The sequence below is a fragment of the Papaver somniferum genome, chromosome 1, assembly GCF_003573695.1.
Source record: "Papaver somniferum cultivar HN1 chromosome 1, ASM357369v1, whole genome shotgun sequence".
Taxonomy (NCBI): domain Eukaryota; kingdom Viridiplantae; phylum Streptophyta; class Magnoliopsida; order Ranunculales; family Papaveraceae; genus Papaver; species Papaver somniferum.
This window is the reverse complement of record NC_039358.1, coordinates 159,891,767-159,907,397: the sequence shown is the minus strand read 5'-3', so window position 1 is coordinate 159,907,397 and position 15,631 is coordinate 159,891,767. Positions and strand designations below refer to the sequence as shown.

The 15,631-nt window shown below is 36.6% G+C and overlaps 3 protein-coding genes across 3 annotated transcripts; 1 reads left to right on the top strand and 2 right to left on the bottom strand.

Moving 5' to 3' along the window:
- Nucleotides 1-7,975: 7,975 nt before the first annotated feature.
- On the top strand, nt 7,976-9,477 carry LOC113305755 (vacuolar protein sorting-associated protein 28 homolog 1-like). Its single transcript, XM_026554762.1, has 2 exons — nt 7,976-8,108; nt 8,422-9,477. The coding sequence occupies exon 2, from the start codon at nt 8,595-8,597 to the stop codon at nt 9,222-9,224; it is 630 nt and encodes a 209-aa protein (XP_026410547.1). The 5' UTR covers nt 7,976-8,108; nt 8,422-8,594; the 3' UTR covers nt 9,225-9,477.
- A 417-nt stretch (nt 9,478-9,894) lies between these two features.
- On the bottom strand, nt 9,895-11,382 carry LOC113305747 (syntaxin-124-like). Its single transcript, XM_026554754.1, has one exon. It carries the CDS (start codon nt 11,173-11,175, stop codon nt 10,270-10,272), a length of 906 nt encoding a protein of 301 aa, XP_026410539.1. The 5' UTR covers nt 11,176-11,382; the 3' UTR covers nt 9,895-10,269.
- A 430-nt stretch (nt 11,383-11,812) lies between these two features.
- Nucleotides 11,813-15,249, bottom strand: LOC113305740 (QWRF motif-containing protein 3-like). The gene is made up of 6 exons (XM_026554749.1): nt 13,770-15,249; nt 13,527-13,646; nt 13,194-13,310; nt 12,998-13,087; nt 12,746-12,853; nt 11,813-12,212 (listed from the first exon to the last, which is right to left on the bottom strand). Exons 1-6 carry the CDS (start codon nt 14,997-14,999, stop codon nt 12,159-12,161), a joined length of 1,719 nt encoding a protein of 572 aa, XP_026410534.1. The 5' UTR covers nt 15,000-15,249; the 3' UTR covers nt 11,813-12,158.
- Nucleotides 15,250-15,631: the final 382 nt, after the last annotated feature.

Genomic DNA, 15,631 nt, shown 5'->3' with positions numbered 1-15,631 from the left:
CTTTCTTGATTCAATTCTTTCTCAAGAAAATAGAAATCTGCGAGTCTAATTGAATACAAGAGAAATCACTTGAACGGTACCAAAGACCAGTGTTCAAGTATCAATCAATTTCAATCAACAACCAAAGGTCGGATTTCCAATTAATTGATTCTAACGCACAACCTGTGATATTTCAATTATATAACAAAATATAATGCGGAATATAAATAACACAGACACCAGAATTTTGTTAACGAGGAAACCGCAAATGCAGAAAAACCCCGGGACCTAGTCCAAATTGAACACACACTGTATTAAGCCGCTACAGACATTAGCCTACTACAAACTAACTTCGGTCTGGACTGTAGTTGAACCCCAATCAATCTCACACTGATCCAAGGTACAATTATGCTCCTACGTCACCGATCCCAGCAGGATACTACGCACTTGATTCCCTTAGCTGATCTCACCCACAACTAAGAATTGCTACGACCCAAAGTCGAAGACTTTAATAAACAAATCTGTATTACACAGAAAAATCTACAGAAATAGATAAATCTGTCTCCCACATAAATACCTAGAAGTTTTTGTTCCGTCTTTTGATCAATCAAGGTGAACATGAACCAATTAATAAACCGGACTTATATTCCAGAAGAACAACCTAGTATTATCAATCACCTGACAATAGTCTTAATCGACACGACGAAAGAAGATATTGTGGAATCACAAACGATGATACGAAGATGTTTGTGATTATTTTTTTATCTTGCCTATCGGAGATATAAATCTCAAGCCAATCGTTACGATTGACGATAAAAGATGCAAGATCAGATCACACAACTACGAGAAAGTAGTATCGGTATGGCTTCACAATCCCAATGAAGTCTTTAAGTCGTTAACCTGGTTTACAAGAAGAAACCTAAGGTTAAAGGAGAATCGACTCTAGCTAATACAACTAGTATCACACAGGAGGTGTAGGGATTAGGTTTCCCAGTTGCTAGAGTTCTCCCTTATATTAGCTATCAAATCAGGATTTTCAATCAATGTTAGCTTGGTAACAAAGCATTCAATATTCATCGTTAGATGAAAACCTGATTAGATTCAAGCTAATATCTTTCAACCGTTGGATTGAAAACTTAGCTTGTTACACACAAATGAAATGCACGATTTTAGGTTTGTGTAACCGTACCCAAACATGTAAATTTGTTGGTTCAACAATAGTTAATCAAATGGTTAGCCATATGAGCACTTTCATATCAACCATATTCTTCTTCACCATAACTAGTTCAAATGACTCAGATGAAATAGTTAGAGAGTTGTTCAATTGCAAGGAAATCTTATGTAACTACACAAGACACAATCGAACCAAAAACGATTTGATTCACTCGAACCGGTTCATGAAATTTATATCCACCGTATGAATTTAATATTCCTTAGTTAATATAAATAAGTTCACAAACAATCGTCTTTCGATATAAACAATTTAAGTTCGCAGACTTAGTTCGCGGACTTAAGTTCCCAAAAGGAGTTCTCAAACTCCAGCAGATATTCTCGGGTCAAGAACTTCCGTCAGTTCGCGGACTGGGTTCGCGGACTGAGTTCACGGCTCTTGTTCCGGTTCTCTTGATCAACAAAGTTCGCAAACTTCGGTTCAAGGAAAAAGGACTTATACATATATGTGTTGCCACACAATGCTTATATCCATCATTGGTTATATAATCTAAACTCTCATTTCAATCATTGAAACATTCTTAGAGGACGTTATATAGTTGTTATTCACAAACCATTTTTTGTCAAAGCAATTTTTAAAGTGATTGAAACATATCATGACTTTCGTCACTAGGTAAAGATGAACTTAGCCAAAGTGAAAGCTTACCAACACATATTTCGAGAAATAGATAGGCGAGATAAACTCGGCTCAAAATAGCAAATGTGTATAATCAAAGTCTATATAGTAAAACGACTTTTGTCTCAAGATAGGAGATAGAGTAGATAGACTTTTGAGTGATAGATAAGTTCAAGTCTCCACATACCTTTTAGGCGATGAAGTTCCAACAGTTCCTTGAGTAGTCCTTCATCTTTGTATGATGATTTCCATGGAGTTCTTGAGCTCAGCTACACTTTCTATCCTATTCCGAGACTTAGCTATGGTAGACTAGAAATCAAGACTTATAGTTTTGATCACTAACATTGACAAACATGCTTGAGATAACAACGCATGCGAGTTCGACCGAGCAATGCTCCAACATGTATGTTTAAATATTTGATGTAAAATGATGTGTAGTTATTTTCAATTTGAACATCCCAAAGTAAACCTTCATGTCCCCAGAATATTTACACCAACTAAGATAAGTGTCCCTTCCAAAAAAACAATGCACAAACTTCCTATTTCGGCCAATATAAAGCGGGTTTAATCACGTTTCGTCGTGAGAGATCAGAAAGTGTATTTAGATTTTACCTATTTTTCATCCTCACTTTCCCTAATTCCTAGTCCAACCACACATTTTTTTTATACCTTCTTCTAGATTGGGTAAACAGAGCTCACCCAGTTTTATTTTACCGATGAGTTTATCTTCATGGGTACATTATTTATTTGTCCCTAATTTTAACATCCTACAAATATATCCTTATACAACAATAAATATATCCCTACTTTTTAATAACATTATCCATTTAAAATTATATTACATTAATGTCCTCACCAATATAATATTTCTTCTTTATTTCAAAATGGAAATTCTTCCTCTACTACTTCACCACCACCATTAGCACCACCTCTACCAACATTCAACTGCCATTCCACCACCATCGATTCAACGACCACCACCTACCGAACACCACCACCACTCCGTTACAACCACCATTACACTACCACCAGTCCGCCACCACCACTAGTCTGCCGCCGTCACCGCCACCACCACCACCACCACCACTAGTCCGCTGCCGCCGTCGCCACCACTAGTCCGCCGCCATCACCGTCGCCGCCACCACCGTCGTCGCCGCCACCATTGGTTCAGATATTTTTGTATCAACAACAGTAGTTGATCCAAATAAAAATAGAATCATCAGTAGAAGTTGATCCAATTTAGGGGATCAACAACAGTAGTTAATCCAAAAAAAAAGGGATCAGCAATAGAAGTTTATCCAATGTAGGGGATCAACAATAGTAGTTGATCCCCTAAATTGGATTAACAATGAAAGTTGATCCATGTAAATGGAGTGAACTTCACGTGAGTGGAACACGCATCATCTGACATGGAGTCAGTTATGCTACCATTGCACCACAAATTCAACATTTGAAGAACTTTACATGATTTAAACTACAAGCATGATTATACTATCCAAGGAAATGTTGTCAACAATAGGAGTTCAAATCAACAACAGTAGTTGATCCCATACAAAATTGGGTCAACAACAGTAGTTGATCCCATAAAAAATTGGGTCAACAACAAGAGCTGATCCATAAATAGGATCAACAACAATAGTTGATCCCATAAAAAATTGGGTCAACAACAAGAGTTGATCCATAAGTGGGATCAATAACAGTAGTTGATCCCAACTCCTTCTCAAACTCCGTCCACAGCTAGCATGAAATCTCCAAAACAATCTCAATCCCATTCAACCTCACCAATATCGTTACAACACCTCAACCGAGTTTATAAGAACTTCCAACTACGCCCCATGCATACACAACCAATGAAAACCTATCTCCATCTTCTTCACGTACTGGTGTTGCCGGTGGTACTACAAATGCAGTGGACAGAGTTGTGAGCTGCTAGAGTGCAATTGACATCAGTTCGTCTTCATCAACAAATGGGTTATACCCAATTTCAGTCCATGCAATTTATCCCCAACAAATCTTGATTGTTACCGCATTTATTTTTGATTGAGGGCCTCCGATTCAATTATCCCCAATTGAGACATCGATTTAGACCACCAATAAGTCTGATCCCCTGTCTTCTTTTCTTCAAATCAAGATCTCAGAACCTTTTTTACCTTCTCACGCATCTCGGAGATGCAAGTCAGCAACACCTTCGACCATCAATTAAGTTCATGCAAAGAAATCCCCAAATACGAACAAGTTTGAATCTAAAATTACCAAAAGTCCATCATCACCCAAAATCTCTTTGAAATTACCCAAACGAAACCTAAAAATCAAGTCATCATATCTCACTACTTGAATCAATTATTAACATACTAGAACTGATGCGATATGGATCTTGATATCAACTCAATTATATCAAAATCCCATTTTTCCGAGTTACGGGAAGTGAGAAAGGTTAAAGATGGTGATGGTGACGATTGAGATAATTGTGGTGCTGGTGTTGGTTGCGTTGGTTATGGTGGCGACGGAGATGAAGATGGTGGTGAGCTCGATTTTTTTCTCCGGATGAAAAATAAAGAAGATAAGAAGAAACATAAGTTAATAAGGTATAAAGGTTAAAAATGGGATCATATAAATTATTATTTTTATTGTAATTTCAATTATACCACTAGGGATATTTGTGAAATTTGTTAGGGATATTTGTGAAGGCCCATCAGAAATAGGGACAATAATTCAATTTCTACTATCTTCATCTACCACCATTGTATTCCTTCAAATCATCTCTCTCGAATATAATTATAAATTTAGTAATCCGCTACTAACCTTTGTAACTTGTGCCGACATCGTTGCAACATCTTTTATATTACCATCACTACTATTATATATGTATTGTACTAGTGATCTAAGTATAGCTTTACTGTTATAATAATGGTACCCAAAATTAGAGGAGTGAGAACCATAACCAATCATAGAATCGATGTTTAACTAGAGATGTTGAATGGTCCAATTAATCCACAGAAACATTTTATTACATATTCAAATTGATCCATGGAAATGAAATAGAGATGCTTAGGGGACACATACTTAATTTATTATCGTATTCAACTAGGTTTCCATTATACTGCCTCTTTTCCTAATTAGATGACCTAGTTAAAATTTACTAGTAAATTTAGAAATGATTTATCTCTCAAATTATACAACGGATTTTCGTAAACTTTGTATCATCGGAAAGCATTTTAAAACACATATCTAATAAATATAAATATGGCTATCAAATTTTATATATTTCTTATAATAATACTAATTTATCACTCCACTTATTTATGTTATAGATCATCTAATAAGGGACGGAGGGAGTAATCAATTATCCCAATTTTAATAATGTTGAATTAATGGCAATGGATAATTTACTGTCCACACTATTATATTATTATGTAACGAATTAAATAGATAAACCTAATAAAAATGGTGATTTGATTATTAATTTTCAATCCGATTAATTTGGTGGTTAACCATACAGCGTGAGTTTTATTTACCCAGTTTAAAAAAGGTTATACAAAATCTGGTTTGTAAAGTTGGGATGGGAATTAGGGAAAATGGGGATGGGAAATAGGTAAAACCTTTATTTAAGGACGGTGCAACTACGATGTGGTCGAGCCGCATACTTTAAGTATGTGGAGGCCCTTCTTTAAATGTTGACACGTCGTACAAAGTGAAAAAAAACTTGAAAATAGTTTTATTACCTTACTGTTTATCTTTTTTCTTTATTTTAACTTCCTACTTTTTCTCAAAAAGTAAAACAGTTAAGGGGATTTGGAGGGGGCATGTTTTTTACACCATAAGTTTCTAATGCCAAAGCCTTCTCTCTAACAGATTTGGCAATAGCATCTGCCACTTGATTATCATCCCTATTAACAAAAGTAAAATTACTATCGAAAAATTTGAGATTAAGTATTTTATCTCTTTTATTACATTCATATTTTCCCAATGAATGAGCAGAGAAGATCCAGTAATTGATTGTATGACAAGTTTTGTGTCCGCTTCAATATGAATTTTAGTGAGTTGCATATCTCTCTCCCACGTTAAAGCCTCACGTACTGCCATACATTCACCGGCTTCAGGACTTAGTGCTCCATCTCTGTAGCCTCCTTTGATTCCAAGGCATGCACCTGTGGGATCACGAAGAGTAAGTCCAAAACCAAGTTGGTTAGTGTTGTAATCAAAGGAAGCATCTACATTTAACTTAAGTATGCCTACTGATGGAGGTTTCCAACGCGACTCTTTGGGAATATTCTGAACATGATTACTAGATGATATTATATGCAAATGAGATGCCAGATGGTAATGAATTTTATGAAAAGATGTATGTGGGTTAAGAGAAAATACCCGAAACACGACATCACATCTGTCTTTCCAAAGTATCCATGCTCCAATCATAACAGTGAATATCCATCTTTCTTCATGAATAATATCAGATGTAGAGAACCAACTTATTACCCATTCTGAAACAGAATTATAGTTTTCTCTAACTGAGTCAACATTAATAATTTAATATGAACTCCCCTCCAAACTTCCCTTGCATGTCTGCATTCGAATATAATATGTTCACTAGTTTCCTAAGAACAATCACATATATCACACTGTGTATCTCCACTTTCATTATGATAAAACAATTTTCTCTTAGTTGGATGTAACTCTCTGATACATTTCCAAGCAAAAAGCTTAATCCTGTGTGCAGTATGACTTCCCCATAAAGATTTATAGACCTTAACAACAAATCCATTTATTTATACTTCATTGGTACTCAGAGTGAGTTTCTTGTAAGTACTTTTGACTGAGAATTTTCCACCCTTAGCAGGCATCGAGACCATAACATCTTCTTTAGAGAGATCAATATATAAACTCTGAATTTTATTGGAAGTATCAGGGTCAACAAGCTGATTTAAAAGACTTACATTCCAGTTTTGAGTCTCAGGAATCATAAGTTCAAAAACTTCTTCATAAAATCTGAAAGCGTCATGCATTGGGATTCGGGGACGAGGAATACCTGGTATCCATCTGTCTCCCATATTTTTGTTCTTTTTCCAGTATTTATCTCCATGAAGTAGTTTTGTTGCACAATTTGAAGACCTTTAGAGATTCTAGTCCAAACATAGGAGCAGTTTTTAGATGAAATGTTGTGATGAATGATATCTAGACTCTTGAAGTATTTTCTCCTTAGAACTTGAGACATCAGATTATCTGGTTCATTGCATATCCTCCAGGCCAGTTTGGTGAGTAAAGCTAAGTTCAGTTTCTCAAGATCTCTGAAGGATAAACCACCCAATTCTTTTGGAACACAAAATTTGTGCCATGCTATATGGTTACTGCCTTTGTTGGTTTTATGTCCCCATAAGAATTTTCTTTCTATAGAAGTAAGCAGGTTAATTAGAGTTTTTGGAATCTTGAAAGTACCCATATGATAAATAGGTACAGAGTTCAAAACATGTTTAATCATAGTACCTCTGCCAGCTTGAAATAAAGAAATGGAATTACATGAAGAAAACCTATTTTCAAAGTTTTCTTTTATTGACTTGAAAGACTCTTGTTTGGAATGACCTAGAATGAGTGGTGAACCCAAATATTTCTCCTTAGAGTTCATCTTCTTAACACCAAGAATGTGAGTGAGAGTATCTGCAACCTCAAGCTTAGTCTTTTTACTGAAATACACTGCTAATTTTTCAAAGTTTATCACCTGACCTGACTGAGAGCTGAAATTGTGAAGTAACTCCAAAAGATTGTTAACTGAAGTGAGATTTGCCTGAGTGAAAAACAGGCAGTCATCTGCAATTAGCAAATGATTAATGGTTAGAGATAAAACAACCATATTAATACCTTTTATGATTTTGTTATGTGGAGTCTCAGTAAGTTGCCTAGAAAGAAATTTCATAAAATGAAAAGATAAGGATCATCTTGTCTTATCCTCTTATAGGAGGGGTCACATATAAAATATATGTGGCCTGACCACATCGTAACTGGGGCGGTTTAAGGGGAGACTTCAACCAACTTTGGTATGAATAGTGTTTTGGGGCACATAGGAGAGCGTCCAAATCCAAAACGACAAACCGGTTTGGTCCGGTACCACTATACTTTCCGGAATTTGTACGCGTTTACTTGTTTGCTTCTCTCCCTCCCTAAGGACCCTAACACACACACGCAACCTAACCCCCTTTCTCTCGCACTGCAAAACATTATTATTCTTAAAAATCTTCTTCTTACCTGCAGCAATCTGGGAAGTCTAAATCATCGATTCTTCCTGATCCATGTAAGTTATCTCTATCTCTCTCCTCCATTAGATCTGTTGATTTTCTGAGCAAAGATATCATGTAATAGTGTGTAGAATTACATATAATATCTTCATTACTATCTAGGGTTGCTCAAAAATATACTTCTATTTATTTAGGCTAAAACTACTCGTTTGTATCGGTGTACTTTACATCATGAGTAAAGCTTTCATCCTTGTATACAATTACCCTCGTAATCATCCAGAACAGCCATTGAATTTCAAATATTCTTGCAATTTTAATTTTTCTTGATGTAATCTGAAGTTTTGATCTTTATCTTGATTTTTGTTACAGTTGTAAGCAAGAAACCTCTAATGCGCGTGACCCATTTTACTTCTCCAAAGGTACACAACTACAGAAGAAAACTAAAAAAACCCTAGAAAATAGAAACCCTTATTAGATTTTGGTCATTAGAAGTAGAATTTGAACCATAACTGATTTAAGAAGGTGATCACAACTCAATTTCAATGGAGGTGAAGCTCTGGAATGATAAACGAGATAGGGAAATGTATGACAACTTTGCAGATCTTTATGCCATCATTAAAACTACTGAGAAGTTGGAAAAGGCTTATGTTCGCGATTTAATTTCTTCGGTGGAGTATGAACCTGAATGTTTGAAGTTGCTTGCTCAGTTTAAAACCTTAACATCAACTTTAAAAGTTATTGTTCCAAGCGTTGATCGATTTATGGACACTTACAAGATGGATTGCCCTGCTGCTCTAAATCGTCTGGTCACTTCTGGTGTTCCTGCAACTGTTGAGCATCGTCAAGCTTCTGCTGGTGCTAATAATACATCTGCAGCAACTGTTGCGGAGTGTGTTCAATATTTTATAACTGCGATGGACACTCTGAAACTGAATATGTATGCTGTGGACCAGGTTCATCCAGTACTAGCTGATCTTTTGGCAGCACTCAATAAGCTTAGTATACTGCCACCAGATTTTGAAGGAAGGGTGAAGATGAAGGAGTGGATTGCCAGATTATCGAAAATGGGGGCTGCAGATGAGTTGACAGAACAGCAATCTAGGCAACTTCACTTCGATTTGGAGTCGTCTTATAACTTGTTCATGGCAGCGTTGCCTAATCTTGGGTCTTAATCAGGTTTGAGAAAGATTGTAAATAGAATGGTGCATTGTCTGTTTTCGTTTGGTTTTCTTTTTTTTCCTTTTTTGTGCTTTATATTATCTGGAAGGATTACTGCTTGGAGCAATATAACTGGTACTGTAACAATTTATGAGTATTGAAACGGGTTAGAATGAGATGAGTTCTTTTGTTACAGATAATGAACAATCTTTCGCGTGTTTTGTCATAAGAACTGATTTCGTACAACCAGCTTGTGTATTCTACTCTTGCTACATGTATGAATTCGACTATTAAAGACCGAAAGCTGTCATAACAACATTTTCCGAGTTTCTTTGAGAAATAACATTTATTTCAGGCCCTTTAAAATCAGGAATGTGCTGTTCAGGATCCATTATTAATGTTTCAACATGCCATTGGTCTTCACTTAACTAGCTATGAAAGCAGTAACAACTGAAAGATCCTGCTGAACCTCTTAATCGTTCTTAATGAACTCGTTGGTAACAGTCAGAGCTTCCAGGAACATATAACCGCTATGTTAATATAATATATTGGCAGGTTGAAATGGTGAATGTGATATCAGTTGGAATGGATGTTCTACATTTGAAACATAAATTTTGTATTTAGAGGAGCATAAGATATTAAGTCCATCTCCAGAAAAGGAAAGGTCGCCTGGAAAAGCTCCGGTTTAATTTCTGGTTCATCTCTATTCAGTTTAGATATACTTGGATACAGTCTCCTTTCACATCTTTACATTCATGGTAGTAATATGATACAACAATGTACATAATCCCTCTGCGTGATCAATACATGACATTGCAGGATAAAAGCTCGAACAAGCTTCCAACACGATCTTCTTGAGGATTTACATTTAAAGGAGATGTTTCTACTAACAGCTCTTCTCTCTTTGTTTCTTGTGCTGGAACATCCTTGGAGTCCCGTCGAGATAAGCTGATTTGATTTTCTAGAAGACGGCAGCAGGGGGACGTCTTTCCCGTTTCTGAAGAACCAAGAACAGATGCCTGTTAGGTGCTCCCCTTGCCTATCTCTGTCTCTCTCTACCTAAAAAGGCCTAAGTTGTATCAAGATTGGTAGTAAAAGCAAAAAGATTAGTGCAGCACCAAGCAATATGGCGATGCAGGTCCACTTTCTTGAATTCTTTTGGTAATCTCTAGCCTCTTGGAGTTGATCAGTTCCTCGTCTGACAAATGAACTAGCATGAGCAACATGACTCTCAATGTCATTAAGCTGTTGACCTTGTGCTTCTACCAGTGCAGCCATATCTAAGAAGACTTGATGAAGTTCAATCAGGTTCCTCTCGATCTCCTTCACAGCATCATGACGTTCTTGAATTTCTGAAATTGTATCCATGATCTGTCCTCTACCCTGATCCTGAATGGCTTTTTGCAGGAATGTTTCACTTTCCCCACTCGATATTAAGTTCTCAATCAAATCTTCGTTGGCATTCTCACCTGTGACAGTGAAATACCTTCTTCCAACCGTCTCTTTATACTCGGCCGCCATTTTTGCCCGTAACGCTTGGAAGTCATCCATCATATCCTTGAGTTTCTTCCCTAACCCTCCTACGACGGAAGACCTTGTTCTATCAGCAGAACTCCCTGGCCCGCACCCAGGGATTTTTCGCTGAGCAGCATTGGATCTTTCAAGTGCTTCAAGTTTTCCCTTGATGTCTTTAACCCGTTTCAAGACCTGGTTAACATCGGCATCCATTCGGGACCTTAGTTCTTTCACGGTTTTGGCATTATGTGCAGTTTTGGTTTCTTCATTTGCATCCTGTAATTTCCTGTAGAGTGTCTCAACACCCTTCATATCCTCCTTGACACTCTCTACATCTTCAAAGAATTTATCGAGATTTATAGTCTCCTTCCCAGCCTCCATATCATCAAGATAGGCCTGTTGTTTCAGGTCCGTGTATTTTTTGAATGAACTTGAGAACAGGTCGTTCATCTTGACCAGCTTGTTCTATGAATCCTTTGTGTCAATGGTGGTGGTGTTTTTTTTTTTTTCTCCTGTGTATAAGCCAAGCTTGGGGCTTCTGCTTTTCTTCTTAGTGCATTTTTCTCATGATTCTTCTGGCTCCTTTTGTTATTGCTATTGGTTTTGCTTTTGTTCTCTCCTTGATTGTTTGTTAGAGTTTGGAGAAGAATTTGGGCGAATAGAAGAGAAGGTGAGAAGCAAATCTTTTTCCTCTAAAAAGTACAGACCACAATTGAAAAGACAGAGGATTAGGCAAAATGTCTAAATGAGGTAAATTTGTTAGAGTCTGATTCGGTCATCCTTTTTTCAACCAACCATAATAACTACCTCCACATGATAATTTACTAGGACATCATTTGGCTGGATTAGGAATAATCTATTGGACATCAAATAAAATAAAAAAAATTCAAGTCACTGGTCTTATTTGTGGCGTTATGCTATTCTAAGCAACAGGTGAAGTGGTTTGAGTCTGTACTATTTCCTTCTTTAATTTTTGGTGGTTCATGTGAGTATTCCAGCAGTCATGGCACCATAATTTGGGCAATGTTATTTGAGGCGTGTTGTTTTAATGAAGGCGCGCGCTGCGCTAGAATGACCCAGTGACTCGTTTTTCTTTCGGAATTTTAGACTTGCAATTTCAATCATCTTCAATTTTTGGATAATCCGAACGCATACCAAGATTGTCACTCCGTACTATTTATGTAACAACAATAGAGAGCAAAGGCGTACAATGTATCTACCCTAACTACAACAATAGCTACATCTACTGTTATTACTACCTATTTATTAATGGATGATGCTGTTAGATTTGATGTGCTTGACTTAGATAAACCGAAGTCTAGCTTGAAAGGTTTATTACTACTTGGTTGTTTGGATTATGATCCATGTGCATGGAAATCCATCGGCTAGCTTGACAACTATCCCTTCTTGTTGCTGCTCTTGTTGCTCCTTGGCTATTGCTGCGATTTCATCTGAAGAATGTTGCATTTCAAGCTTCTCTCTTGCATCTGTAATTGAAACACATACACATTTACAAGACAACATTTGAATTGCAAAAATGTGAAATCCAGACAAAATTTATGCACTGTAATAACCAATTTGTTACATTAAGTATGAGTTTTTATATTTTACGGTCTCAAGAGTCTTTATATGGAAATGCCAGCTGATTTTTACCGCATTTTCATCTACTTTTTTGTTAACCTTTTTAAAGCAGTTTGTTCCTTATCTAGACATTCTTTAATATGAACATATTAAAACAGAGTCCAAATGTGCATACCATGACTTTTTTGTAGGCTTTATCACCTAGTATTATATTTCCCTATACAAACACATCTTTTTTTAGAGGTATTTTCTTACTTCAGAGACTAGATCAGATCATACAAGTAACTAAGTGCACGTCTTTGATCTTTTGTATATATTTTTGTTCTTTCTCAGTTCCGTGTTGACTTCATAGGGATGTTTCTGTTTGATGCATGCATATAATGCATTTAATGTGAAAACAGAAGAAGCAATGCAGATGGATGGTAGAGAAATCTGTTACCTCTAGGGTTGAAACTGATCCTAATAATTCAAAACATTCTTCTAACAGTAACTTCTCTTTTGACACTACTTCTGCTAGCTCTGAGAGTAATGACCCTGTCTTCTCAGCCTACAATCAAAATTCAAGATCAAAAATCCACAGTACAAAGGTACGATATATTACAGATCCGACATTGAGAAGTGCAAGAGTTGATATATCGCACACATCCAACATTGAAAATGCAAGAATGGATAACAAACTATTAAGGCCTACCGCAGGAGCAAATTCAGATAACATTGTGTTAATCGATGCTGTAAGATCCATTGATTGTCTTAAGGCAATTGAAGCCAACTGTGGATCTATCTGTAACATTACGATCACTAACTTGTAAGTACTCGAGTTTTATAACGAAACCATATGGGGAATCTGTTAGTTCCAGAACCATAATATGGAGTAAAAATTGTTATACCTTTGCACCCTCAACAAGAGGAACTCGACAAACAACTGAATGCAAACAATCCTTTGTCTCAGAAATTGCTGAGTGATGCTGCCTTTCCATATCTCCCCAAGCTTCCAATAGCTTAACCTACATAACAATCAGTGTTGTTCCAAATGTCAAGCCCGGTGGGGCAAATTCCGATTACCTTAGAGATCCCAAGTTCAACCGGGACAATCAGAAAGGCGATTTTGATAGTCCAACTAAAACCAAATTGAATTTCTACAATTCCAAGTAAAATACATAGATATAAAACTGCTAGTGTTGTAAATTTACGAAGTCCATTGGAGAACAACAATGTCTGACCTGAGATTGGAGGATGGTGTTTAGTTTGAACTCAAGCTTCTCTTTGTCGAATTGAGTTCGCTTTTGCACTACCGAAGATCGAAGATTTGACAAACTGGTGGATGCATTTAACAGGTTCTTCTGTTATTCACCACATATATACACATAAGAAGGGATTAGTGTTCAAAATTGTTCCAAACCTTACTCTTAATGAATCTACATTTTAAGAGTTACATACATTATAACATATATGCATCTACATACCTCAGCTTGACTCTTTCTTTTAGCACCAACAGTATCAGCTTTAGCATTCATAAATCTCCACTGAATCCATCGATTATGAAGAAGTCTAAGTTGATGAGCATTCTCTCCAATTCCCCCATGCCCTAACGAATTCGAAGTTGATGATGTGGAAGTTTTCTTACTTTTAAACATTTCTAACCCTAAACTAATCAAATTACCAACACCTTTTGATTTTGAAGGACTATTTGGAGGTTTCATATTCCCTGTTAGTTTCCCTTTATTACTAATCTCATTTGCTGGTGAACCTAATGATGATCTACCTGGTGACAAAGCCCATTTCGAAGTGATTGTCGATCCAGAAGCTGTCATCGAATTCACTCTCTTCATCATACCATTCTTTGTCGAATTATCTACCGGCGTTTGAATATGCGAATCCGAAGAACCACGACTAAGTCTACTTTGTGCCGTTGTTATTGACGAATCATTATTCAAATACCTAGAAGATACATCGATTCCCCGTGAATTAGATGTTAAACTTGAGCTAAGATCACTTGATTGCTCAGACTCAGAACTTAAAAGATCCACCAAAAAATCCGAAGTTTTCCGATACGACGAAGATCTTCTATTTAAACTCAAAGCGTTTTCATCAACTGATAATCTTCCAGGAGTAACATTAGAAGTAGTAGAAGTTCTGGCTGAATTAGTACCAGTGGTACTCTGTTTTCCTCCGGATGATAACCTAAGTTTTCCAGTAGCATACCTCAATGATCCGCCAAAAACTGGAAGATGATTTTCTTTCTCAAATCTGCTTAATTCAGATGAATAACTTTTCTGTCTATTAAGTAATGGATTAAGATTTTTGGTAGACGGTTTTTGTTTTATGTCAATTTTGGTTCTTTCGATTAATCTTTCATGTCCAAGATGATCTCCTAATGTACCTAGATTTGGGGATTTTGCTACTGTTGTTGGTGAAGAAGATGGCCATAATAATCCTTTACTTGATATGATTTCATCGATACTGCTTCGATGTTTTCGTGTATCAGCAAAGGATGATGATGACGATATTGATGTTGACGATGCGTTACTCTTTCTGCGCACTGGTGACGATGTATGATCTGGTGATGATCCGTTTTCCATTGATGTTGGAGATAGAAATCTTGAACTTACTTCACGAGACTTTGATGATCTTCGCAGTTTAGGAGATGAAGTTCCAATTTCTGGTACTGTTTTTTGCTCAGTTTGATTCTTCATATTGTTGAACAGATGAATTTTTTTTGTTGTTGAAATTCTAGAGAGAACAAGTCTTGTTTTGGGAGAAAAAGAAATCTAAGTTTGTTAGGGTTTTAAAAAGAGACGGGGATAAGTATTGTTGAGAAGAAGTTGGTAACTAATTTATAAAATGGCGGCAAAATTAACTAACTTGTTATTACTATGCCGGCTTAAGCTGGCTATGATGTTTTCGTTTATTTGAAGATGAAAGAAGGTTGTATTTACTAGTGTTTTGAACTAAAGACGTGACAAACGGGAGAAGAAGAAGAAACATTCTTTGCAGGCGAAACACTCTCACTAGATTAAAGCATTTACTAGTGGAGATACTGCCATGTGGTAGTGGTGGATGCCATGTGGTAGTGGTGGATGGGATTAGTCTTTGGCTGGCTGAAAGAGTTTATGGTTTATTAAGCAGTTGACTAGGATTGCGTGAAATTAGGTTTATTAGTTGAGAGTGACGATAGAACGTGGCAGGAGGATATCTCATCTGAATATACGTTTTAATCTCGCGAACAATGACTTGGCAAATCCGGTGTGCATAACTCAAATTATGAGTACAGACCTGACATTCGCAACTGCATAAACATAAGCCCCTAAAAGTCCAGTAGTGCATT

Coding starts and splice junctions, on each gene's coding strand:
- LOC113305747 (XM_026554754.1), bottom strand. CDS start 11,175: ATGAACGACCTGTTCTCAAGTTCATTCAAAAAATACACGGACCTGAAA.
- LOC113305755 (XM_026554762.1), top strand. CDS start 8,595: ATGGAGGTGAAGCTCTGGAATGATAAACGAGATAGGGAAATGTATGAC.
- LOC113305740 (XM_026554749.1), bottom strand. CDS start 14,999: ATGAAGAATCAAACTGAGCAAAAAACAGTACCAGAAATTGGAACTTCA. Junction 13,088..13,193: donor CTCTTGTTGAGGGTGCAAAG/GTATAACAATTT, acceptor GTAATGTTACAG/ATAGATCCACAGTTGGCTTC. Junction 12,854..12,997: donor TATCTGAATTTGCTCCTGCG/GTAGGCCTTAAT, acceptor TTTTGATTGTAG/GCTGAGAAGACAGGGTCATT.